The 27740-nt window shown below is 26.1% G+C and overlaps 1 protein-coding gene across 2 annotated transcripts; it reads right to left on the reverse strand.

Moving 5' to 3' along the window:
- Positions 1–27740, reverse strand: LOC129968805 (transcription initiation factor TFIID subunit 3-like). Of its 2 annotated transcripts, none has more exons than XM_056083067.1 (9): positions 27466–27740; positions 24379–24621; positions 21312–21453; positions 18487–20179; positions 15141–15353; positions 14297–14364; positions 11189–11498; positions 7580–7680; positions 1–3516 (listed from the first exon to the last, which is right to left on the reverse strand). In XM_056083067.1, the coding sequence occupies exons 1-9, from the start codon at positions 27632–27634 to the stop codon at positions 3393–3395; spliced, it is 3063 nt and encodes a 1020-aa protein (XP_055939042.1). In that variant the 5' UTR covers positions 27635–27740; the 3' UTR covers positions 1–3392. The 2 variants fall into 2 exon arrangements, with proteins under 2 accessions (XP_055939042.1, XP_055939041.1); XM_056083066.1 differs by having other exon boundaries at positions 11189–11540.

The raw sequence follows: 27740 nt of genomic DNA on the forward strand, positions 1-27740 counted from the left end.
TTATAAACTAACATGGAGTTTATTAATTTATTACATTTCGTTGCCATACAAGGACATGTGACATATACTAGTTTCTACAGAAACTTAAAAAAATTACAATGGTTCATTAAAAATCACATTTGATTTTATGAAATACAATCACATGCACAAGTTCTCTCTTAGTATACATCACAAAAGCAGTTCTCAACAGACCAGTATGTTCACATCGAGATGGTTCATTAAAATCTCGTATAAAAATTTATGTATTGCAAAAGATAATTCCACTGTTGTATCCAATTCTACAGCAGAGGGTCTCTTTCCAATGCAAAGATTTTTCAGCTATTTATAATTTTAAAAAAAGAAAAGGATGCAATTTTTATACTTTAAGACTGTTATAAATTCTTTTTTTAATATTTGTATTTTATGCATATTCAATGGATATATACAAATGACCCTATTTTTCTTTGTAATAGTGAATCTCTATTTAATAAGCCAAAATTTTTAATGTCATGTCTTTAAGGTCGTTTTTAAATAGGAATTCTAATTTTTTTTATATATAAATCAATACTATTTCTTTTTGCATTCTTTTGAAGTAAATATTTAAATCATATATAATTATTATTGTTCTTTCCATTTTTATTAATTAATCTTAACATTTTATTTTTTAGAAAATATTTATGTTACAACTAATGCATGGAACTCAAGGAATCTGGCAATTTTCTACATAATGAATAAATTTCATATTTCAATGACAAATTATCCATAACTAAATTTAAGATAATTTATTTATTTGCTTTTTACATGAAACATACCTCATACTTTGAACTAGGCAATTAACTTAAAAGTATCTGTAAGATATTCATAGCCAAAATTTATTAAAAAGACAAAATGTATTTACCAAAAAAACAGCAGAAAATACATTTAAAAAAAAGAAAGAAAGCAAATAAACCATGAATTCTCATAATACTAAATAATACAAACGATTTTCACACACATACTACTTTATTTATTAGATAAAAACTGTAATGTTTCTGAAGATACATAAGCTTTATACAAAACACGCTTCATTTGTATCCTACAGCAAATACATGAAAATGTTTATATTGCTCGTTTATTAGGATGATAAATCAATATTGCTTTGAAAACATGAATCAACATATTATCTGATTCAAAATTCACTTCAAAAAGTGTTTAATAAATAATATGCTGAAGAATGGAAAAATCTTTTTACAAATGTACATAACTGAATGATCTGTATGAAATAGGAAGAAAAGAGAAGCACCAATTGGGAAGAAACAGATTTGCATAAAGTATTAATTGAAATCAAGATAGATGAAATTCAAATTCATTTCTCTTATACATGCAAGTAAATTGAGAAAATTTATGGAAAAAGGACAAATAAAGGAAACTCAATTAGTAAAATGGTAAATATATTAAAACTAATATACAACAATACTGATACAGCATTGCAATGAAAAAAAGCATTTATGTACATGTTTAATTTCAAAAACAATACCCCAAAATGAACTTTACAAGTTAATACATTAATATTTAATTAAAACAATCATTCACTTAACTATAAAATGGCTATTATATAAGGAATGCATAAACAAAAGAAATAATTAAAATTTATATTTTAGAAATTTCTGTAAGCTGGAGCAAACATTTTTGGGCATTTTATCAGAAGTTAACAAATAAAAAAAATCAATATTTATCTTTATGGGCATGCATTAAAATATATCACTTCATATCACCATTGTTTGTGCATTCCCTTTTCATGATTTTTTTTTTATTTAAAAATAGAGGCACTAAACTATTGCATGGAACATAAAGAATTTTCACATGTAAGAATTACATTATAACCTATTATTGCACATATCTACAAAGATATTCTAGTTTACAGAAGTTTATTGCGTACTAAACAATTTTTAATATAAAGGTACAAAAAATCACTTAATAAAATAATTTTACCTTTACAAAGTCTACACAATTACAGAACCACAGAAATATTAGTTGCTGCCAAATGCTCAATCAACTTTACATATATACATGAATGAACAGTTTAGGATTATCTATTTATAGGCAAGTGTTTTAATATTGACACATGATGACATGAAAACCCTTTAAAGTTGTTATAAACATAAAATATTTTCATAATAATAATCTTCAAAGAATCAATAAGACTGAGTTCTGCCATAATGATCACAAATTGATCCGAGTGAAATATATTGAATAGTTTTTAACATAAAACTTTTTTATTTGTTGAAAGTATAAAATATATATTTTTTTAAATTGCTTCTGACAATCACAATTCTCACCATAATAATAATAATCACTATAAAAAATGTTTCAACATAATGAGAAAAAAAAAGTTTTTAATATATGCTTTCCTGGGTATTATGAATCATTGAGTTAAGAAAAAATAGTTAATCAAACATTCATCAAATTGACAAACTGCTTTGCTGAGTCAATTCCATTAGGATCATAATAAATAAATCTACTAGATAAAATATAAGACTATTATCAATAATAAGTTCTTGTGTCCTAAAGAGACAATAATAATAAGTTAATAATATTAAGGAAAAAAATTGATGATAAAGCTTTAATTTAACAAATACTTTGAAGACCATTAACTATGCCATTATTTTTTTACGTAAATGAATATATTAAAAACCTATGTTTTCTTCAAAATACAAGTAAAATACCATTAGCTTTATTTTTGGGTAGAATAAATAAAAAATATTAAAAATGGCCAATTTCACATAACAGACTTTCAGTAACTTTTCAAAGTTTTACATTTACAAAATTAAAAAATATTTGAGCATATTGAATTAATCATAAAACCAAACATCAGCTTTTTATGAAGAAATATAGATATAATCACACAATTAAATCCTAATTGCTGACTGTCAATATATAGGAATATCAACAAAAATAAAAATCAACACAAGAGAAAATATTTTTGTATATACTGTGAAAAAAAAAAATCCAAAATCTTATTTACAAATAAAAACTCTTCAAATACTTTAAAAAATCTATTCTTAGTTGAGCTTATTTAAAAATATTGTTATGATTGAGACTTGAATGACAACTCACATTTCTGAAAGTTCCATGATCACTCTTACTCCATAAAATTAGCTAAATGCAGCAGCTACAATTTTCGCCAACTCCTGATGCTCAGAAAAGAAGAAAAACTACTTTTTCTTCATATTATTTCATTATTTTATTACATGCTACTGTAAACAGAGTTTTACAATAAATCAAATGAAAGATCAGTCCATAAATGACCAAATGAAACATGGTAACCATCAAGGAACAGTACCAAAGTATGCTTCCCATATAAATTATATAAGTGATCGCAGCTAGTTTAGAGAGAAGTACATAAAGTATACAACACAAATGTGGTGAGACATTTATTTATCCTTTTTGTGCTTCTTTCTTCGCCGCTTAATTGTAGGACCTTGGCGTTTAGCAATACAACGGACACAAAACCAATTTTCTTCTTCTTTCGGAGGCACTACAATGCCAACACATACCCTAAAATAATAAAAGTAAAAAAATTAATGCCGTTTGATGATTATATATATTTTCAAATGATTTTTTAAAGCAAAACAGGTAAAATTTACATATAATTATCATACTTCATTATATCCTCTTGAAAATTTACTTACAATGATTGTTAAATTTAGCTTAATTTTATTATTAGTATGAGAATGTGCAATTCCAAATAATCAGCAAGTCATTTTAATATAGATGAAAGTTCCTTAGCATTTCAAATATTAAACTGAAAGTTTAAGTATATACATTAACAAATACTAGAAATAAAGAGCTGCAAACAAGGAATGGTTTTAGTAAAGAATATTCAAGGCCACTTAGCATTTCATTAAATTGTCTGTTCTAAAAATTAGTTGTGAAAAAAATTAACTTCTATTTAAAGGATAATTCAACTTCAAACAATATACATTTCAACAAATAATTATTTAAATTTTAATGATAAATTAATTGACTGCATGTAGGATATTCTCTTTCATTTTCCAAAGAAAAAGATCCAAATAGCCATATATTTTTTAGAAATCAGTATTACTGTTTGGATGCTAGGTTAATCACCTCAATCCTTAGCCAGAAATTATTGAATATACATGAATGTTGGTAAATCTCTATTAAATACCAAGACACAAGTTCTTTCTAGAATATCTGATGTTCTGTCATGGGAACTATAAACAGCAGTTGAGTGAAGTCTGTCTTTAGAGTATTGGTCTCCAGTGAGTTTTCTCTGAGGTCTTTGTGTAGCATTGCAGTAATAAAATAAAAATTTGCTGTTTGTGTACTGTGTAATAGCTCTTAATTTGTGTAGTGCTGTTTTTTTTTTTTTTTTTTTTTTTTTTTTTTGTATATACTTCAAATGTGTTTTGTTATTGGTGTTTTTGTCCTTTCTTGTGAATAATTATTGGGTTTGTTGGATTTGTCATTGTACCAGATGCATGCATCAAATGGACTTTCTCTCTCTCTCTCTCTCTCTCTCTCTCTATATATATATATATATATATATATAGACAGAGAGAGAGAGAGATAAGGATATTTATTAATCTAATTTAAATCTTAGTTGAGTTCTTATATTTTATCTTAAATTAACTCATATTACTTTATTTTAAAAAGTTTCATATTTCCTGATTCAGATCTCATTTTTTTTATTCAATTATTTCTAAAATGAACTCTAAAAAATTGCTGACACTAAATTTTCCTACACCCCAAACGCCAACAAAAATTCCTAATACCTATGAATTATCTTCCAAGATACCTAAGATTCCCTTTCCTGAGTCTACACAGTCAAAGAAATTGTTATTACAATCTCTTGGTAAAATCACCAAGGGGGAAAGCTCTCTTACATTGCTCTGGTGTTGTGAAGTAAACAAATGCATCTTTTTATTCTCCCAATGTACAAAATATGCCTTTCATGATGAAATAAATTGATGTTTCTTCCAAAAGTGTCACTTTTCATCCAAGCATTCACCGAAAAATTTGCATGCACACACAAAAACACCTTGTACATAGTAAATTCTATCTGTTTGCATTCCTAAAATTAAATATTTTCTGCAGATTTTGAACTCAAACATAAAAAAGCCTTTCAACTTCTCAGTTTCATAGATATCCGGCTTTCCCATATTCCCGTGAATCTAATTTCTATAGTTTTGATTGTCCCAGAAGTAAATACGATACCACTTAAAGAAAGAATGCACCTAAAAGAAATGCTAGATTTAAGAAAAATTGCTTTTTGAAGTTATCTAAATATATTTCCGTAATCTCTTATTTCCCTCCGGTTTGCTTTGTTAAGAGTGCTGCTTTAATATTAGTCAAGTATTTGACAGAAGAAAAAAATGCTTTTTGAAATCTGCTTTAAAAAATAACCGTTTGCTTAACTGTGGGGGGGGGGGATGTCATTTAAAGAACTTATTTCCCTCTCTTTTCGAGAATATATCTATATTACAAAAAGCAGAATTTTTCTTATCTTTTAAAAAGGAGTTTCTGAAAACAAAAATATATAATTATCTACAATAAGTTGCTATTCTGAGAATGAAATTGCAGAGAACATTTCTGCAAATCTTTAATAGAACATTCGAATTGATATTCAGTTATAATTTGTTTGGCTACAGAAGTTCAATACATCAGGAAAAAATTTAGAATTTGGAGGAATTAGCTAAATTTTTTATTGGAGTATTTTTTTCAATCCAATAAAACTTTAAAATAAATCTTCCAATACTAAAAAAAACTTGAAATTCCAATAAAAAATTATTACAAATTTATGAGCATGAATTTGGGAAGAAACTGGAGAGAAATCATAAGAATCTCCCAATAAAATATCAGAACTATTTTAGAAAAATCATATTCATATATTTAACAAAGAAAGTACAAAAAAAAAATCCTTCATATATCTCTAGAATAATAATCTCAAGACTTAAATAATAAGACATTAACCCCCCCCCCAAAAAAAAACGACTAAAGCAATTATCGTCCCATCAGTATACATTATTGTCCAACAATAACTGCAATGTTGGATGGAGCTTAAAAGTATTCAAATCGATACGAAATCCCAACTTCTATTTTAACATTTAGCAATCCAAACAGGTATCTTTTTTTATCTGCATGGGTAAAGTTATGAATAAAAATTAATTATGGGATCATAAATTTCATTTTTTATTAACATTTTTCGGATAGTGCATTGTAACAAAGATCAATGAACTGAAGACTGAAATTATTATTTTATAATATGCTGATTGATTTTATTCTTACTTCATGGGATAGCTGGAAATTATTTCCATTGTTTTCTTTCAATGATTGTTTTTGATTTTGCATTTGGCAATATGTATTTTTTTCCTGTTAATAGATTGCTTTTTTATCATTCTGATTTTAATTATTAATTTCAAATTAAGAATAACTCTAATAAAATTCTCAATTCAATTGGAGATTATAGCTAATATTTTCTTTCTGATCTTTAAAATTTCTAATAGCATTAAATTTTGCTCTATTAGTGGATCACAATCTATTTCAAATTTATTTTAGGAATTAGTTTTTATTTAAGTATTTATGTGTATTATAGACAGAGAAGATCCCACTGTAAGGAAACAATACTTTTAATGCTAATTTATACTTATATTTAAAGTAATTCCAAATAAGATTGTTTATTTTTAAATTTTCCTAAACATTCTGTCAACGCACATGAAATGTTCTAGAACTCTCAATAGTTGATCTATGGAAATCATATTCAAGATTCAGTGGAGCATCCTTTAATGAACATAATCCATTTCCAAATTTAATTTGTAATGCAAAACATTCATTATGTGTGCGTGTGGGGGGGGGGATCCATTCAGTAAAATTTTTTTCCATGTAAAGTAAAACAATTATTTTATTCCAAAAAATAACGAAAAATAAAAATACTCAAATTAATATATGCCTTTTTTTACAAAAAAAAAAAAAAAAAAAAAATAGTCTCAAGACATTTGTTTTTGCCTATGATCCAAACTTTGGCATGCACAGTAACTGCCTTATCAAACTGATACTTCTCACCTTACTATGCAATAATTTCTCTTACTTTCAGTACCTCCTTTACTTTAATAGAAGATTGCTCTGTTGTATGTATTATTTCTTTCTGCCCAAACTAAATCCCATGTACAGCTTTTTGCTGTGACACAGAATGTAGCTGCTTCAGTAATTCTAGCTACATTCTTCTACCTGCATATCAATGCTGTTGCTATTCTCCTTTTGCTTTATAATCCTGGACAGAGCAAAATCTCTTCAATTAAGGCTCCATAGGCTTTGCTCAGACCTGTCAATCGCAATCCAAAATTTCTTTCATATAAATATAAAATTTCTCTTCAAACAAGCACTCAACAAAATTGATACAAGCCAATCTCTCACTACTCATACTGAGAAAATCATTCATTAAATTTTTTACAATTTGTTTTGCTTATTATGTGAGGTGCTTGTCAAGTGAAAGTTTGACTATATTATTAATAGGATTATAGTCTATTTACAGCGGCATAGTTTTTTTGTTGTTGTTAACTAATAACCTAGAAAATTATAAAACAAGAAACATTTTACATACCAATGGTACCAGTCATCACATTCATCACAACCTATCATTGGACTTCCATCGTCAGCTCGAGAGCAAGCAGGGCAAATCCATATTTTATTGCCACTTTCATCCTTAAAAAATTATTTCTATATTATTAGCAGGGCATTTATTCTTTAATATTTACAAACAATTTAAAATATTTCTTACAAAAAAGAAAATTAATAAAACAATAAAGATCCTCAAAGATCTCCGTCACAGTATTAAAGCTGTTATCATTAGAAAAAAAATTTGAATACTTTGTTAGTTTCAAACTGTTCCTAAAAATATAAAACAAAAGACAGAAAATGAGTTTTAAAAGAATCAATAAAGACATTAACTAGAGTATTTCAAAACCAATATCTGCCAATTACTATGTCCTTTTCAAAGTTTCAATGCATTTTGCATCTAATTAAAAAAGTTGAAAAAGAATAAAGTCCAAAATTTATTATTAAACTTTCAAGAAAATATTTAAACATTTAGTTTTTACTAAGTTTTGATTTAGTTTTCTACTAAAAAAAAGGTAAAACTAATAGGAAAACAACATCTAAATGCTCATCCATAATTGCACAAATTTAAAAATGTTACCCAACTTTAATGAATTACACCATATCAGAGCAAACCTAAGAACTATTCTAAATTATACTTGCATAATAAGCAAAGTATTCTAAATAGTTATTAGCACTTGCAAAATGCTGAAATTAAATGGTAAATAAAATTAGTTCAGTTATTTGGGATAGGAATATTCTGAAATTCTTATTTTTCAATATTTCTCAAAATTGCAAGATGATGTGCAGGTGACTACTGATAATGTCTCTAAGGGACCATGTACTTTCATCTTTACAAATAATAAACAAGAAGATGTGTGCATTATGATTCTACAGGCTAGACTGTTTAACCTACAGCTACCAAATTTGGCACTATATGTTTTGGAGGGTAGAATATGCATCTCAGAGCAATTTTTTTAAAAAGTCAATTATAATTGAAATTAATTAAATATTAAGCTAAATTTTTTCATTTTCCTGTAATAATTTCTGAAAATATAACTGTACAAAAATAAATTTTAAACTGTTTCAAAATTTAAAAAATAGTCTTTTTAATGATATCAATTTAGTTAATTGTGTGCATTCTTTCTGAATTATGGTAACATTTTAAAAACTCTTTTAAATCTCATTTCGAACAATAGATAACATCCTTGCCAAGAATTTCAACCTGTTTTCACTGTATCATCCAATATTTAATCATTACTTTCTTCCATTGTTGAAAGGTAAAGAACAAGAATTGCATTTAATATCTGTGCATTCGCAAGATGAATAAAAAAGTGAAGTTACAATACTGCAAAATTCAAAAGATATAGGAACTGGAGATTTATAATGATGTTATGGGACTGATCTCCATTAGAATGATTCATAGGTAAATAAAAAGAACTGAAATAAGATAATTAAAACAGTATGACTTTAATGTCTGACTGGTAGAATCATGAGCATGAAGTTATATTTAAACGGTTTAAATAACATTAAATATAACCAATATCATTGGTGAATTGACAGTATGAAAAAAAAATTGAAGAAACAATAATAATCATTTAAAAATAGGAAGACTCATGTATCAATAAATAAAACAGGTGTAAGGTTTTCTTGATAGCTAAACACGATAATGAAATATTACAAGAAAAGTTGACATTGCGTTTAAAAGAATCAATCCCAACTCGGATCTACTCATTTTTTAAAAGAAATTTTATTAAACTTCTTTCATATTAATTGCACTTTGCATTCATATTAAAATTAAAAAATTAAATTACAGAGCTTTTCTGACTTTGAAAATAACATCATTCTTGCCATTTCTTTGAGTTAATAAACATGCTTTTCAAATTAACTTTTTAAACTTTTTTCAAATAGAAGAGGCGAAGTATAACTCAAAGGAAACATCAATTCAAATAAATTCCAAAGAAATCAGATGAAACATTTATAAAAAAAAATTAATCTAAGTATTTTCTTTCCTTTAAATCCAAAACTTTACAAAAGACAATTGAATGCAAATTATCTTACTTCTCAAATTTAGAGAAAGTAATTTAAAAAATTGCAAAAAATAAAATTATTCTCTTATTTTTCTTATTCTTTATGCAGTTTGGGCATAATAAAATGTTTTTCAGATTTCAATTCAATGATTCGTTATGCAAATTTGCTAACTGGTAGCAAATAGAAGGAATTTCACAGAAAGCATTTTCTTTTAAACTGAATGATCAAGAATTAGATTCTAAATTAAATATTTAAAACCATTTGAAAGACAAGTCCAGTATTTTTGTCAATTTTTATGGTGATAAAACAACTAATTTATAAATGGACCCAGAATAATAGCACTGGCAGACAAATTTTAATGGTTTGTTTGATACAGAAAGGAAATATGCCACTGCTAGCAATTTTACTATGCTGAGTTTGAAAATGATATTGAAAAACCTTGGATTACATCAGATTTATTAGATATATTAAGCATTATTAAAATAAAACAAACATATGATGCAATATAGGTTATTTGTTTACACAGGAACTGTTTAAATATTTTTGTAATTATGAAAAAAAATAATGTACTCATTAAAAACACATCAGTACAATGTAATCTGGCTAACAATAGTTGCATACATGATATTTCTTTACTACCTTCTTTTTCTGAATTTATAGATATTTTGTGCATGACATTACAGCAGTATTCCGCTAAAATTTATTTGGGTCTATTTTCTTCCATATCAGCCATGCTCTGATGACAATATTTACTATGCCCTCATTACCACACATACAGTTGCCAAAGAAAAATTCAAAGGTACAATATATATAAAAAAGTATTTTTTGATTATTAAATGTTTTTAAGCACTTCTTTTATTGCAGTTGATCATGAAGAGCTATTGCACAATAATTACAATATAAGTGATGTTCATGTGTTATCCTGATCAGCAAGTTCACTTAAACTTTGCAACACTAAAACAAGTTAATTTTAAAGTGCAGTCTCAAGCAATTTGTATGCACAATATCACTCCGTTCCCATTTATATTACAAATAAAGTGACATTTTAACTTTGTGAACAAAACCTGAATTCTTTTATTATGTTATAAAAATTATCAATCATCATTTACACACTTCCAAGACATTGTGCCCTCGTGTAGTAATAAACTAGAGGAAACAGTATGATTAAATATTTTACAAGTCTATTATATCAAATTTTGAACAGAACAAACATGACTGGTACAGAATGATGCAATATCTCACTGGCATCTAAATCTGGTAACTGCTGTTTGAATTATCAGAGATTGGAAGAAGAATTCATTTGACTGACAGAAGGACTTATGAATAAGAGCATAAAGAAGAGCAAATTAAGTGCTAGGTTTATAATAAAAATATAAATAACAAAATGGAATAAAGACTTAATTACATGTAGACTGAAAACATTTTCTGGAAATTAGAACCAAATTTCATTTTTCTGCTCAGAATTTTGTTCAACACTCTTAAATTAGTAATATTTTAGCTGCTTTGGTTTCTGAAGTTTTATGCTGTAGACCAATTTATTTCACTATTGTATACAGCTTTAAAATAATTTATCGCAAATACTTACAACAATTGTTCCAACAGTTTCAGTGATAACTGTTCTGGGTGCAGGCACAGCTGCAGCAGCTTTTTTCCCTCTACCCCGACCTCTGGAATGTTGTGTTTTAGTAACAGGTGGTGGTGGAGCTGGCATAACCGGCTCCTCCTTAACAACAGGAGGAGGTGGTGGACTTGGTGCTGGGGGAGGTGATGGTAACCGTACTGGTGGTGTAGGAGAAGGAGATGGCTCACGCAATGGTGGGGGGCTGGGAATGGGAACACCCGGAGATGGTGTTCGTATAATTTCATCTTCAGAATCATGCGATGGAGATGGGCTGCTAGATAATGATGTGGAATTTTTTGTATTAGGTTTAACGCAGCTGGAAGGAGAGAATGAAAAAAAAGATAAAAGAAAATTAACCAGGCAGGCATGCAGAAATGTTGACACATCACGCCAAGGACTATCTAATTAATAAATAAATTTATAAAACATGCTAATACAAAAATGAGAAGTACATTTTCGCATTACTATGGAAAAATAATAAAAAAATCTAAACCATAAATTGGATGCACAAACTGTATAAATACCAAATCTAAATCTAACATTTATCTAATCATGCGAATATTAAAACCATATATTTTAAAAATCATGAATTAAAAATTTGAATATCATGCACTTTAATAATATGCGAAGAATAACTATATAAAAGGAGATTAAAATCAAATTTTTCATACCACAAAATATGTTTTAGCAATTTTTCTAGTAATTAGAAAAACTACCAATAAACAAGATAAAGAAAGAAAAAAATAGACTAATAATGAAAATGTATAAACACAAATGACTTTTGAAACAACAAGGAAAGGAAGAGGAATGGAAATAATTTAAAATATCTAGTAAACATTTCTTTTCAGGCATATAATTTTCCTACAAAATGGAACTACAAAAATGCTTCAAGAATTATTGATAAATACAATAACAGTAACAAAAAAAAAAAAAAAAAAAAAATGAAAACTTTCAGTTTTCTTATTACTTAATGCATTTATAATTTGCTATGTATCTTTCATATTCTCTCAAATAATCAATACAGGAATTACGGAATATTTAAAAAAAAAAAAATCCCTTTCAAAACTAAAGTTTAAGATAATGTCCAAAAGAACAGATTCAGATGTATACTCATAATTATAGCGCTTGTTTAATAATTCTTTCTCATCTTTGTATAATATAAATAGATAAAAGAATTTTTTAAAAATTTCAACAATAAACCCTATTTACCGTAGATAAAAAAAAATATCAAATTTTACCAACTAAAGCTTTTTAAGTCGATTTGAAACAAATATATTTATCCAAACATTTTTATTTATTTATTTATTTACAAGCTATTAACTTAATGCATATGAAAGGGATAGAGAAACAGAAACATTTAGTTTCTAACATATGCAGACAATGAAAGGGGGAAAAAAAATTGATGAAAAACTATAATAAGAGTTAGGAAAGGTAATTGCTAAACAAGTCAATACTAATAATTTCCCAAATATACATTTTGTCGAGGAATAAAAAGTCAAATTTTTCTGAAAGAATTAAAACATTTCGAATTTTCTAATCTATATTTCTCAATTATCTTAAGATAAAATTATTAATTAAATATAATCATATAATTGTAGACAATCAACATTTTATGGATTTCAGATTTATGATTAAAGTATGTATATATAAATAGTCTACTAAAAAGAATACTGAACTAATTGCAAACAATTGCACAAAACGTTACTTAGAGACCAATAACTATATTCGGATGTAAGAAATAAGAATGTTCACAATATGTTTTGCAAAAGCAACTACACGTCAAAACATATATTTTATAGCTGTTTCCCTAATGCATAAATACATCTAATTATTCTTCGGTTATGCAACAGCTGTATATAATAAAAATGAAACACTGATTACTTAAGAAACAGAATTTTATACATTGTTCCTTATCACTGCATTAAAAGTTAAAATGAAATCTAAATATAATGAAAAACTTATATCTAATAAATTATAACTGCTTAACTGATACTTTAGCTTATTTGAATTTTAATTATTAACATTTAAATGCATAAATATAGGAAAATCTTTCATTTAAAAAGATTATTTTTCTTTAAAACTATGGTTCTATGTTTAATTAAATTTAACTTAGTTTCTTGCAAAATGAAATAAATTATTTGTCACTAATCTTTGTATTAAAACTATATGCATTGTATGAGAGTTAAAAGAAATACTTCAATGATTTAACAAAGAATATTTGCACATTATTCAATTCTACATTGAAATTACATTCCAGTTGCCTCTCATTTTATTTCATATTACTTTTTAAATATATAATACACAGAAAAAAAAATTAATCAATGTAACTTATTTAGAGGGGAGGGGAATGGCAAGTACATAAAAAGAAGTTGTAACAAAATATTAAATTATGTACAATATATTATAAAAATATTAAAAGAGATTTTGATATACACTAAATAAATTTTTAATATAAATTATTTCCAGATTGAATCTAATATACTATCTCAAAAAATTAATATGAATTACAAAGATAAATAGAGCAAGTACTATTTGAATTAAAAATAAATTCTGGCTTTGATGATATAGTACCAACAGATTACCTATACAAATTATTGCATTTTCACTTAGATAACATCATATCAAAATAGAAACATTTTTTTTTAAAAGACAAAAAGGAAATAGCAAAAACTAAAGATGGAATTACCTGCATATACAAATTAGATAAAAGGACAAATAAATATTTTCACACAAATAAATTTCATTTTTTAAGTTTAATTTTTTTTATTTCCACTTCTAAACAATGAAATAGTAATAATTACAAAAATATATTTGTTACCCACCAACTTTAAAATTTTACTAATACTACAGGGTATCAAGAATTATCGAAAACTAATTCAAGTACTAGGTCAGAATTTTCGGAAGATCAAAAAGTTTACCACAAAGTGACAAACAAATCTTACTTCTAAGAAAAATAATTCCTAACTTTTTCAAATATAGCATACTGTATAATAAATCTATTGCACTTCACAATAAAATCTTAAACATTTGAAATAATTTAAATAACCCAGAAGATATTTTTGACTGACATACATTTTTGCTGATCCAGAAGAACTTGTCAATTTTAAAGTCATTTTTGGCACAGTGCTATCTTCTTTTACCTATAAAAAAAACACAATTATTTTATTAATTCTGAATAAAGAAAATTATACTACATATTTCCTGATAATCTAAAGCCTATAGGAGAGGAAAAATAGACTCAAGCATTAAAATATAAGTTAAAGATATATTATAGGAAAAATATAATAGTTCAAAAATTACTTTAAAAAATAATACATCCTTTTAAAACAAATGATAATGCAGTAGTAGCAGTATACATATATTAATATACTTTAAAAAATTTTAAATAATACTGTAATAATTCAATTCGAATATTTTGAAAATCATCTCCTTATAATAGAATAAAAAAATAAATTAATTAAAATTAATTAAAGTGGCAAAAATCATGCCTGTTTTACACATCAAGAAAAATTTTAAATTCTTAAAATGAGTGGGCATTATGCACGAATTATTTACATTTTCATTAATAACAAAATATATTATTCGTGCATTAACTCCATGCTTCAACATAAATGTCATGTCAGTCTACTGAATAAATGTGCAAATGGCATATGGATGGTTAAGCCAAAAATTGGTTAATAGCTTGTGGTTAATATATAAATACCTAAAATATGTATGTATGGAAGCTCAAGATTAAGTCACTTGGAATATTTTCTTATAATTTATTTCAAAATACATTAGAAAAAGAATTATTTTACATATTAACATATGTATAAAAAATGTATTGAGGCCTTATAATATTTAACATCAAAAACGATAATTCTTTAAAATATAACTATATAAATCAGTCAAATAAAGAAACATAAAAAATATTTACTTTTTCTTCCTTTTCTTTAGTTTTCTTTTTATCTGGCTTTGATTTTTTCTTGTCAACCTTAACATTTTTCTCCGATTTTGTTTTTGGTTTTTCTTTGGGCTTTGGCTTTTCTTTTTCTTTGATCTCCTCTTTTTCTTCTTTCTTTTTAACTTTCTCAGACTCCTTTTTACCTTTCTTCTTTACTTTATCCTTTTTATGGTCCTTTGCTTTTGACTAGATTTATAAAATTAAAATATATATATAAAAATATTTTGCTAAACATTATTTCAGTAGATAAATATTATTTAAGATGCTATTTTATATGATAAAAAAAACTCAGGACATTTATTTATTTAAAAAAACATTTCTCTTAGCATTTCCCCAGACAATATTATAAGGCAGTAAAATATAAATACACATTTGCTATATAAACTCAAAATTTGAACATCATAAGTGCATATTAGAGGTCTTTATTGGGTTTAAAATGAGTTAGCTAGCATGTGTTAGTTATAAATCTGGAAGAGAAGCCTAAAAGTCTTAATCAATTTGCAATTTTTCACTATGAAGCTTGTACTACTGGAAACGGCACCTATTTTCATATTCTGCAATACTCAGCCCACAATATTTTATAAACACATTAATTAGGAATTTCATCTGCATTTGGTTTTTTATTCTTATAATGTTACAGCAAACACAATCTTTCCATTTAAATATTCCTGTGTAAAATTGGTTTGTTTTGCTATGCCAGAATAAAGCTCATCATAACTCTTTTTAATCACTTTGCATATAAGAATAAAACTTAGCATATTGTAAAAATTTATAATTTATTTGGTACAATTAAAATAGAAAAAAAAAACTAATACTAAAAACTAATTTTAAAAAATTAATACAAAGTACAAATATATTTTAAATAACTAATATTTATTTTCTCTTTATATACTAAAATTATGGCACAGTCAATGCAGTTGAATAAACTGCAAATAAAGTAGTACTTTTTAGTGGTTTCCTGAGAGGCAGGGCAAAGAAAAAAATTAAAGTATTTTTTTTTTATATATATATAAAGCTAATTCAAGTATTTGCTTATACACAGTAAAAAATAAAGTAAACATATTTCACAATTAAAACTGAAAAACTAGAAAGTATTTTTAAAAAGAATCGGAATACACAATCTTGGATTACTGTTTCTTCTTTAAATTAATAATTTAAATTTTTAGATTATTTAACCAAGTTTTGTTTTATATAATTAATAATTAAAAATACGATATTTTATTATAGCCATAGTTCTGAATACTTAACAGTTTCATGAAAAAATCCCTTATTCAAATCAGAAGTATTAATTAATATCATTTAGCTGAAAAAGTTCTAATTTTGAATATATATATACTAACATCACTATCATCAAATAGCCTGATAAAATAAAAAAATAAAATGCAGTATATATTCTAATAATATGCTGATTTCTAAAAATATTTCTTTGTGAAAGAAAGATTCCACTTTTAAATTTATGTTTATTTGTTATGTTTGTTAAGGTGCCTGATTTTTTTTTTTTTTTAAAGTCTTCCATAATCTTTTATTACAAAATAAATACTGAAAACTTGAAAATTTTGCTAATCTTCTAAAGAGCATAAAATCAATTACTTATATCAAAATAGGTAAATATTTTCCAACACATTATTTTTCCTTCGATTAAAATAGATTTTATTTTGAAGGAACAACAAATACAGATTATCTGTTTCTATTCATGAACAAATATCAAAAATTTACATTTTAAATTGTCAAAAAAATATTACTCAGAAAATAAAGACTAGCAAACAAGTTTAAAATAAATCAGAGCCAAACAAATGATAACATTCCTTTTTAATTAATTCATTTCCAACTTTCAAACATAATTCTTATGAAACCTCCATCTGCTCTTCAGTTCTTTATCTACTTGAAGCATACACACAAAAGATAAATGATTATTTTACAGTAGAGTTTTGAAAGAAATTGCTGTCTTTGATAAAATGCCACAGTTCTGTTATTGTTAGCCCAATTTTTTTTTTTTTAATTTAATGCATTTTTCAAAATTACTGCTATTAAATCATGCCATAAGCATGGGAGAGAAATGTGATACAACCTCACTGCTAAGAATATGAAATAAAAAGAGAAGGAAAGAGCCAACTTGCCACATTTTAAAAGTTCAGAAAAGACATTTCCTATTTTTGGAAAAGAAGCTGAGACCAAATTAAATAATTATTTGAAAAACAGTTTAAGCAACTTAAATTGCGACAATTAGATCCTGAGTGCAATGGAAAACCCAATCAGAATGTATTTCATAAATTTGAATTTTAGAGGACAAAAAATAATTTTATGAATACTTCAAAATGAAATTATTATGCATGTGTTTTGTTGTCTTTCATAAGCTTTCTCATTACTCAAAAATCGTTTTCATTCAATACATCTAATTAGTCGTTCAATTCATCTAATTAATTTTATTCATTAAGTCAGTTGCTTCTATTTTATGTAAATTTCATAGCTGTGATGTTATGGTCAATAAGAATTGACTATGACATCATTACCAGTCAGCATAAACCAAATGTTCTTAACAATTGTTTTAAGTAGAGTGTAAACTTTTATATATGATAGAAACTACATGAATGGAAATAATAATGTTATTTTTTTATTATGTTTACTTATTTCACATTCAAATAAACTGGTTTTCTGGCAGATGAAGTAGTCCTATTTGCAGTAATAGTGAGCTATCACTTAATCTCACATCCCAACATGGTTGTGTGCTTGGAAGACTTTACATTGTGATTTGCTGTAGTCATGTAACAATACCTATTTCTTTGGAAAGCAATAAAGTGATCTTGAATAAGGGTTCATCTATAACAGACCTAAGTCTGAGAAGGATGGGACAAAACAATAATGGGCATGACAATAAAAGATTATATATAATATGAAGAGGCATGTTTTAAAAATTACATAAAATTTCATAAACAATTAAGAAGTTCATTTCAATGAACAAAACTTATGTATTATTACCATATAATCAGCAATCTATAAATAAATATAAGAAAATAAATTATAAACTATGAAAAACTTATAGTGAATGCATCTATTTACTGAATGTGGATTTTTTTGTGCTCTTAAAATAATTTCTTTAAACCGATATAAATGCATGGGACAAATTAAAATTAATTTGAGTTATAAAAAGTAATGATAGTTCTTTTTTTAAGCAAGCATCAAGCATAATTTGTAATTATACATAATTAAAAACATCAATTATAATCACATAATTAAAAATATTTCTGTAATCTAAAAATAATATATTAACAACAAAATGGCATTTATAATAAAACCAACTTTTATAATAAAAGAAACTAACTTTATCAATGATGTTGGCAGCTTTTTTAATGATATCTGAATTTTCTGCTTTCACAGTAGAGTGTGCTACATTAGATTCAAATTTCTCTGGTGAGCTCTTCTGTGATGATGGCCCAGATTTAGCCAGATTCAAAGGCATATTTTGAAATGAGTTTCCACCTTCTGATTTGGAAGGCGTAACAAATAACGGTGGAGTTGGGAAATGGGGATTGGTATGCAATGAGCGCATTGGAGCAAATGGACTTGATGTGTAACTGGAACCCGGTACTAATGGTGGTGGAAGTGGAGGAACATGAGATAAGAGAGGAGGAGCGTGGGCATGACTCGGAGGTTGTGGTGAATGGTCAAAGAAACTATTTGACCGAGGAGATGAACTAGGAGTTGAACCTTCATCACTCAGTAAATCATCTCTAAGTAATGGAGATGGAGTCCTGTCTTCAACTTTGAGCATGAAAGATGAAGACTTTTGGCTTTTTGGAGAAGAATAAGGAGGAGATTTAACTTTTGAGTCTTTAGATGCTTTCTTTTTACTTTTGTCTTTTTTACTCCTCTTAGGACTTTCAGAAGATTTTTTAGTAGATTCAGAAGTCTTTTTCTCTTTCTTAACAGGAGCCTGTATGGGAGAATGGGGTGGCATATCACACGAAGACAATGAAGAACTATCTGATGTATCAGTAAAATCATATATGTCTTTTGGTTCCAGTTTTTTTATAACAGGACCACGAACCACAGAATTGATTGTTTCATCCATGGCTTTATTCTCTACTTCAGATTCCTCCTCTCCTCGTCGTATGACAGCCTCAATGCATTCATCAATGACTTCCAAACGAGATTCTCTTTCTTGACGAGCTTGAGTTTCAAGAGAATCATCAATGACCAATCTGGATTCAGGAGATTCTTCCCTGAAATCCAATTCCTCCTCCTCCATGGGTTCTTCAATAATTTCTTTTTCCACTTTAGGCTCCACAGGAGGAGGTTTATGTTCAATAGGAATTTCTTTAGGAAGCACCGGTACTGGAGACGGGAGAGCGGGTTCAGGTTCAACAGATTTATTTCGTTCACTCTTAATGTGTTTAATTGATTTTGCTACTCTGGCAGCCTTAAGTTTTTTTGAGCTTGAAAGTTTTGGAGACTTAATATGAGATGAGGTACCTGATCCTCCAGAATGCTTTAATTTTGCTTTCATTTTACTCAGCTTAAAGCTTTCTTTGATTTTACGAAGTTCATCCTTTTGTGCTTTTAGTTTCATTTTATCACTTTTGCTTTTCTGGCGGACAGGGTCATCTGATTTCATGCTCTTGTCCACTTTAGCTGATTTGTGAGAACTGCTGTGTTCCTTTTTTGAGCTTGATGAAATAGTCACCGATTTTTCATGCTTACTGACAGCATTTTCCTTGTTCTCTTTTTCCTTCTTAGAAGATTTCAATTTCTTCAAATCTTTTTTACTGATCTCTTTATCTTTTTTAGATTTGGATTTTTCTTTCTTAACATCTTTAACTTTCGCATCTTTCTTTGAGGACACAGGAGTGAAAGAATGTGATGGTTGTTCTGGAGTAGGAGGTGGGGAATCAACTAAGCAAGGTAATGATGTTTCAGCAACTTTTCCTTCGTGTATAGGTGAAATAAAACCAGTTGGTGTCATAAACACACTTGTCACTTCTCTCATAGGTCTACCCTCTTCTTCTGTGTAGTACCTTAAAATATTTAGAAAAATATATATTAAAATTAGTAACTCACACCAGCTAAATGTTAAGCCAAAATTTTAAAAATAAATAAAACTTTGCTTTAAACGAGAATCAAAGATTACTTTTTAAAATGAAATACTATACATAAGTTTATCTTTGAATGTTTAATTTTGAAATCTAATCTTAAAATCTTCATACCTAAAATTTAAAAGTTAAAAATAAAAGGCAAACAACAAGTTATTAATTATCAATAAAATTTTACATGAGAATAAACAAAATGAAACATCAAAAACCTTTTAATTTTTTGTAAGACAAAGCATAAATAAATAAATAATAAAATATTTCTGTCAAAAAGTTATATTTATAAATCTGCAACTTAAACTTTTTCAAAATCCATGAAGCTATTTTTAGAATCTTTTAAACATTTCCATTTGTATGCTGAACTATATCTGACATAACACTGTTCTCTCTTGCAGCTGAAATTAGAGCTTGTACTTAATTTAAATGCAGGAAGCATTATTGAATGCCTGCAACAAATTATTAAATTAGACCATTACACTTTAAAAGCCATGAATTTGCTCTACCAATAGACTGCTTGTCATTGCTTACAAGGTAAGTATATATACAATGGCAGCAAAGTATTATGAATTCGGTTATATGATATTATACCACAGTGTGCATATGCTGAGTTTCCAACCACTCCATGCAATTTTTTTTTTTTTTTACATCATTTCTCAATTTTTGAAAATGTCAACAATGATGCCAAAGCAAAACATGAACAAAAGCAATCCAAAATTAAACACTTTTAAGTTATTAAAAATGGCTTTCAGATTTATGCACTTTTTATGATACTCTGTATCTTGTCTTGTCTTGAAACTAAATCCACTGCAAGCGGCCAAATAACAGTTTTCCAATGGTATTTCCAAAGTATTGAACAAATATTAGCATGTTTAGTGTAAATAACTTGTGAAATGAAGGGAGAAGACACTTTTCTATTTGTATGTTAAAATTTTATCTTAAAAATAAAATATAAAATTTAATCACTGTACAAAAAAAAAAAAAAAAAAAAAAAAGGTTAAAGAAGAAAAAAAGCAATTTAAATTAATTTAAAAAGCAAATTAAGTTTAAAAAAAATTTATACCTGGATCTTTTGTTAGTTTCACCGGGCCTAGAACCATGTTTTGGACTGCTGAGAGGTGATGGCGAGTCACCACTAACACCAGCTTCAACTGAATTCTTCTTTACACCATCAACAGAATTATGTTGTGACGAAAATACTTCCTCTGTTAAAAGATTTTTTTTAAATGAAAATTATATTTTAAGATACATATTAACATTTCAATGAAATAATAACAGACAATTAGCAATTAATTAACAATGATCTTAAATGGATCATTAGAAACAAAATTTTATTTATGGTTAAATTCATTTTTAGCGGGGAAGGGAAAGAAAGAACAGTTGTAGCAAAATACTGTAATTATACTTCTATTTACCATTAACTTAAGTTTTATGCCAAATTTAAAAATGCCATACTGGAATATTTAGTTATTTTAATCAAGCATTTTGATGAAGATTTTCAAAGACAAATATTATAACAATTTTTGAATATATAGATGAATTATTATTAACTTTAAAAACAAAAATCATAAATCTTATCATCAAAGTTACTTAAATAAAAATACTTCCACTCTTTTGATACTAGATATTTCTCCTTTTTTGTAATGCTAAAAGGCAAAAATTTTTAATATATGATTCTATAAATAATAAAATATTTATTATTATTTCAAAATATAAATTATTCATTTTGCTTTAAAAATGATATATTGTAACAAGAAAAGTATTAATCTATAATTTTTTTTCACAAAATAAATTTTGTTATTGACTATTTCCGTTATTCTATATTCCATTTCGATATAAATAAAACTAACTGTGCTGTTTTTGTATAACTGGGCCAATTTCAATCCAAACTTTGCAACTCATTCTTTAGAACAAGAAAAAGAATAGTCCAAAATTAATTAATTATTAAACTGATAAAAATAAATTGAATTTTTCCAATTTACCACAATAACTTCAGAGTAAATTATTTTACAAAAAAAAAAAAAAAAAATGTTTTGATACCTTTTTAAATTTGAAAATTTTACCTTCTTGGTAACCCTATTTCCTTTCTGTGCAATTTTTCCTTCCATTCTTATTAATTCTTTTAAAATTTAAAGCAGATAATTTTGAAATTAACAGTAAGACTCTGATCCATTCTATTACTTTTTTTAAAAAAAATTTCATATCTTTTAAAATTTCTGTTGTTTAAAGTAGAACTAACTGATAAACCCTTTATTTTCAAGGAATTGCAAGCAGTCAATCAAGTGGTGTGTTATAATAAAAGGATTGTGTTTATTATATTTATACAAAAGTTTTACATTAAAAATATTACAATGAAAGTATTTCAATTCTAAACAGTGTCAAGCATATTAAATAGCATATATATCATATAGTATAAACATATTTTGATGAAATAGATAAACAGGACTGTTACTAAAAGTAATTCGTGCGACAAATATTTTTTGTTCAGTAAAAAAACGTCAAATGTCAAAGCCCAAGGGCAAATTGAATATGCTCAGACTGCCAATTGAAGTTTTTTTAATATTAAATTCAACAATGCATAAGTAAAGATAGGCTGTTTCTGTAAATAGTAGTTAAAACATAGTAACTTCTTAGTGATTCCTTACTACTCAATAAGAATTCAAACTTGGTCAAAATCAGCATGATTAGGGTATACAAGTTGCTAAAAACAATTTTTTTGATGTAAAACCTACAATTTAACAGAAAACATCAAACATGTCATAGTTGAACCAGCTCTCTAAATTTTCCTTTTGTAATTATTTTTATATTTATGCAAGATTAACTTAGAGCATATAGATGAAAATGGCACACAGTGTTACAGTGAATTTCATTTTAAAGTGGTGGTCCCATTCGCACCAACTTATCCGAGATCTGACCAGTCATTATGTTTTTCCAGAAGCCTATAGATTTGGGAAAAATTGGCATCATTTATATATTTCTATATATAACTCTTTATTTTTATGTGTTAAATGTAAAATTTTGTGTTTGTAGCTAAATATCTGTATTCATAATGTCTATTTAATAACTAATATTTCAGTATTAAATTTAATTTAGCTTAGATTCTGTAGAATTAAAATGGATAAAATAAAGTCATAATATGTAGCACGTGATGATAGCATAAATAAATAGTTAATTTTTCCAAAGTTTTTATAAGATATTTACAATATTTCTTTACAATATTAATAATTTTATTAATATTTGCTTACATAACAGATATTAAACATGAAAAATAAATCAAAAGATGACTTAATGACTGGAGAATATAAGGAAACTGTAATATTGCTGCTGCAGTTTATATATTTTTCGTACATTTAAAGCTATTAAAATAACATAAATTCATCAACTAAGGTATTTTATTTTAAATTTGTCTAAGGAATCATTAAATATTCAATTTATTCCAATTCAAATGATTTTTAATAAAAGCACATTCTTTAAAATAAGTTGCTGCTATTATAACGTAATACTGTACCCAACAATGTGTGTGTAATATTGTACCTTGATAGTGGGTCATAGCATTGCAATGACCATCACTCTAAAAAGATTAAATATAGAAAACTAATGTCACTCTCTTGAATGTTAATATTATGCAATACATATAAGGTCAAAGATTATCATTGCATATCTTAATACTTTAGTCAAAATTAAAATATGTAAAGCACTGTGCCCCATCTTCTACTACTTATACCACTATTATCATTTATACATAACATTCTAAATTGCCTTTTTCCCATGATCTTAAGTACAAACTTATCAAAAAATTTTGTTTAAGTTTTCTGTAAGGTGATTCAATTCAAATAATTATCTAAATTTTTTTAAAAAAAATTGAAATAATAATTACAACAAGGTGCTGTTAACAAAATTGAGTCAAATTATTTTTACACATATAAAAATATTTCAAAATATCATTAAGAGAAATACTATTTCAATACAGAAGATAGGAAGTATTTCATATGCTAATCTCGGGAATAAACAGTTAAAAACCTTCATTGCGTTTCAAATAAAAACAGGCAATAATGCAGCAAAACAATAAAAGACAAAATTTATAAAGAAAAAGATTAAAATCTTTTAAAAAATGTATTCATTTTAAATACCTTCAAGATCAGGGTGCATTAAAGGCAAATAACTAGGGATATGTTCAGGACGTGACAAAAGTTCTCTGCTATCTGGTTTAGGAATTTGCAAATTTGAAGGATGTTTTACAGGAAAAGCAGCAATTTTGTAAGGGGGTGGCACTGGTTCAACATTGTTTATGTATTCCTCAATCTCTAGGAGATTTATGCCAAAGTCCTTAAATGTTAAACCAAGGTCATCTAAATTAGGCTCTGTCCTATTATCTAAAAAAATAGGAAAATTTAGTAAACATGATTCACATATTCATTTAGAAAACACAGTCTATCCTCAATAGAATGATATCCATTCTAATCTGTGTTTTGGAATAAGCAGAATCAGATTAGTAACAGAAATATGTTGGTGATTTTTTAATTAATATAATTTGAAAGAATTGTATTTCTAAAATAGACTTTGGGAAAAAAATATATGAATTAAAACAAGTTTATAAATTTATACAATGAAATTTCAAAATTTCGATAAATTATTCTTTGAAAAATCATTTTCAATCAAATTAAATCTTTTTTAGGCAACTGTTGCTTTGAAATATTGTTGAAGTACCTCACATATCTACTAGGATAGAATAATACAAAAAATTTTAAAATGAAAAAATATAACATCCTGTTTGAGGATTGACTGCATTGCAAAACACTGTAAATCAAAACTGTCAAAAAAATAAAAAGTTCCAATGGAAAAATTATTTAGAGAAACAATACTATTAATCAGACACTCATTATTTTATATCAAAAATCCATTTTGATACATTTACCTGCAGTACAGAAAGTGGACTTTTATTCAGTCTTTTAGCATATATAAAAAAAGGAATGCACTACACGATTGACTCTATAAACAGTCACAAAGAATGTTTATCATTCAAAAACGAAAGAAAAAAGAAAAGAAAAGAAAGGAAACATACCTCACCCATCTGCAAAAATCAACACTGGGTTGAGATACACTTCCTCTTTTTCTTTCAGATCACGTGGAATTAAGATATTTAATTACAGCCTGCAATTTTAAAATCCTTCATCCACAAGAAAATCTAAATCTAATTAATAAGAATGTCTATGCATTAGACTATCAAAATAAATTATGAAAGAGAAGCATAGGTTAAGCTGGCAACATATAAAATAATTTAAACTGAAAAAGTAATATTAAAGAAAATATTTAATAAAAAAATTAAGAATTTTACTACAACCAAATCAAATTTTCTATATTATAATATATAATTTATCAATAAAAAAAATTTAGATTACAAATAATTAATAAAATTATATTATTTAAAAAGGAAGAAAACAACTTAAAAAAAGTCTAATTTTGAAATGTAAAAATGTTTTTAAAAAAGCTATTATATATCTTGCAAACCTAAATTTCTCCACCATTATTAAAGTTTTTCAAATTCAGTTAATGTTGAAGGTGCCTGCAAGTATATATTTAAGAGGTATTTGCAGGCAAATTCTATTAATTTTATAAAATTACTGTGAAACTAGAATATTCAAAAATATAATTCAAATTTAAAAATAAAAATGCAAAAAGTTCTCAAGCAAAATAATTGTAGAAGCAATAAAATTAAACAATAACTGATTCATGATCCACTGATTTAATATTCTGCACAGTGACTACCATTTTCTATTTCTTGAAAAATATAATAGAAAATGTTTAAGTATAAAGTGGCAACATATGTTTTTCAATATTCTGTGTTATTCACTGCTATCTACATATACAGCTGTGTAAATTCAAAATTAAAGAAAATATGAAATTTTAGTCACTATAAAACAAATTAAAAAGGAAAGATTCTACATTATACTTAAATAAAGCTTATAATTTATAATGAAATTTACTGTGTGTGTGTGTATATATATATATATATGCAAGCATAACTGAAATTCTAATTATTAATATAAGTTTAAAACATACATAACAAAATAAATGTAGCAATATAAACACATAATTAGAAGATATTAAAGACATGAGAAAAAATATATATTGTTTAGAAATTTAAAATTACACCAGATATTTGAAATGCTATCTAACATGTGATAGCTTGATAATCTGTAGTAAGAGATCAGAAAATGGAAATATTTACAAAAACAATGTAATTTGCTTAATCCTGTAATATAGAGACCTTCCTTCAAAAAATAAATGTAGAAATATTAAAATGAATAATTCAATTAATTATATAAACATATATGAATTCTATAAAAATGACAAAATAAAAGATTAATTCTATCATTTTTTTTTTAATTATAAACATATAAGAAAACAGTTTTTGATATTTTTGAATAAAATGAAGTTCAAAACAATCAGCTACTTATAACTATTAGTATAAAAATTGAGACTTATGTCATACCTAATGATTAAATTAATCATACAATTATTATTCTTTTAATTTTTTTTTTAATTATAAGTTTAAACAATCAATAAATGTGCAATTACTTGAGACAAGATTTTAATTATATTCTAATAAATTATTAATCTTTTTACTCTAATAAATAATTAGAGTAAAATCTTTAAATAAGTATTCACTAAGTATTTAATACAAAATGATTAAAGCTCATACTGTGCATTAATATTAAGAACAACAAAATCCAATATGAATAAAAATAAATCATGATAATTTATACAATCTTACACAAATAATAAAGTTACATGAATAAAAATATACTACGATCATGTATATAAGCTTTAAAAAATAATAAAAATTATTTCAGTTCCAAAATTTTCCAGTAAGAATGAAAAAAAAGCAGAGTATCAAATCTCATAATTGGCGCCAAATTTGGCGAGTATTCTCCTCTTCCTTCATTTATAATTTCGAAATTTAAAATATAAAATAAAAAATTTAAAACGGCAAAAAATGGCATTCAAAATACTGAATTCTATCAAGCATTTACAGCGTTTAAGAAAGCGACAGTCAAATAGAAATTTCAAATTCTTCTGCCATTAATGATCCTTACCTGCCATTTCCTTAAAAGGTTTAAATATTATAATATAAAGCAAATTAAAATGAATAAGTATACAAAAATTACAAGACTTATCATGCAACTTGCAATAAAAATCAAAAGGAATTCACTTACATTGAGTACTATATCCATGCACAGATTTGGCGATCTCTAAAACATATCGTTGCAAGACATCAACAAGAATGTCCATCGGCGAAGACTGCACGGCGTGCCATCCAATGTTTTGACATATTTGAGCAACAACAACTTTTAAAGCTTGTTTTGCAATCTCACAATCAGCCATAATTCACATAATTAACAACCAATATTAAATACATATCAAACATTGTTCACCATTATTCCGCACTACAAACACAACAGTTTCAATAAACACAACAAGAAATGTTAAT

This window comes from Argiope bruennichi, chromosome 5 (assembly GCF_947563725.1).
Source record: "Argiope bruennichi chromosome 5, qqArgBrue1.1, whole genome shotgun sequence".
In the NCBI taxonomy this organism is placed as follows: Eukaryota; Metazoa; Arthropoda; class Arachnida; order Araneae; family Araneidae; genus Argiope; species Argiope bruennichi.

Coding starts and splice junctions, on each gene's coding strand:
- LOC129968805 (XM_056083066.1), bottom strand. CDS start 27,634: ATGGCTGATTGTGAGATTGCAAAACAAGCTTTAAAAGTTGTTGTTGCT. Junction 14,365..15,140: donor CTAAAGAAAAGGAAGAAAAA/GTAAATATTTTT, acceptor TTTTTTTTATAG/GTAAAAGAAGATAGCACTGT. Junction 11,541..14,296: donor TCTTCTGGATCAGCAAAAAT/GTATGTCAGTCA, acceptor CTCTCCTTCCAG/CTGCGTTAAACCTAATACAA.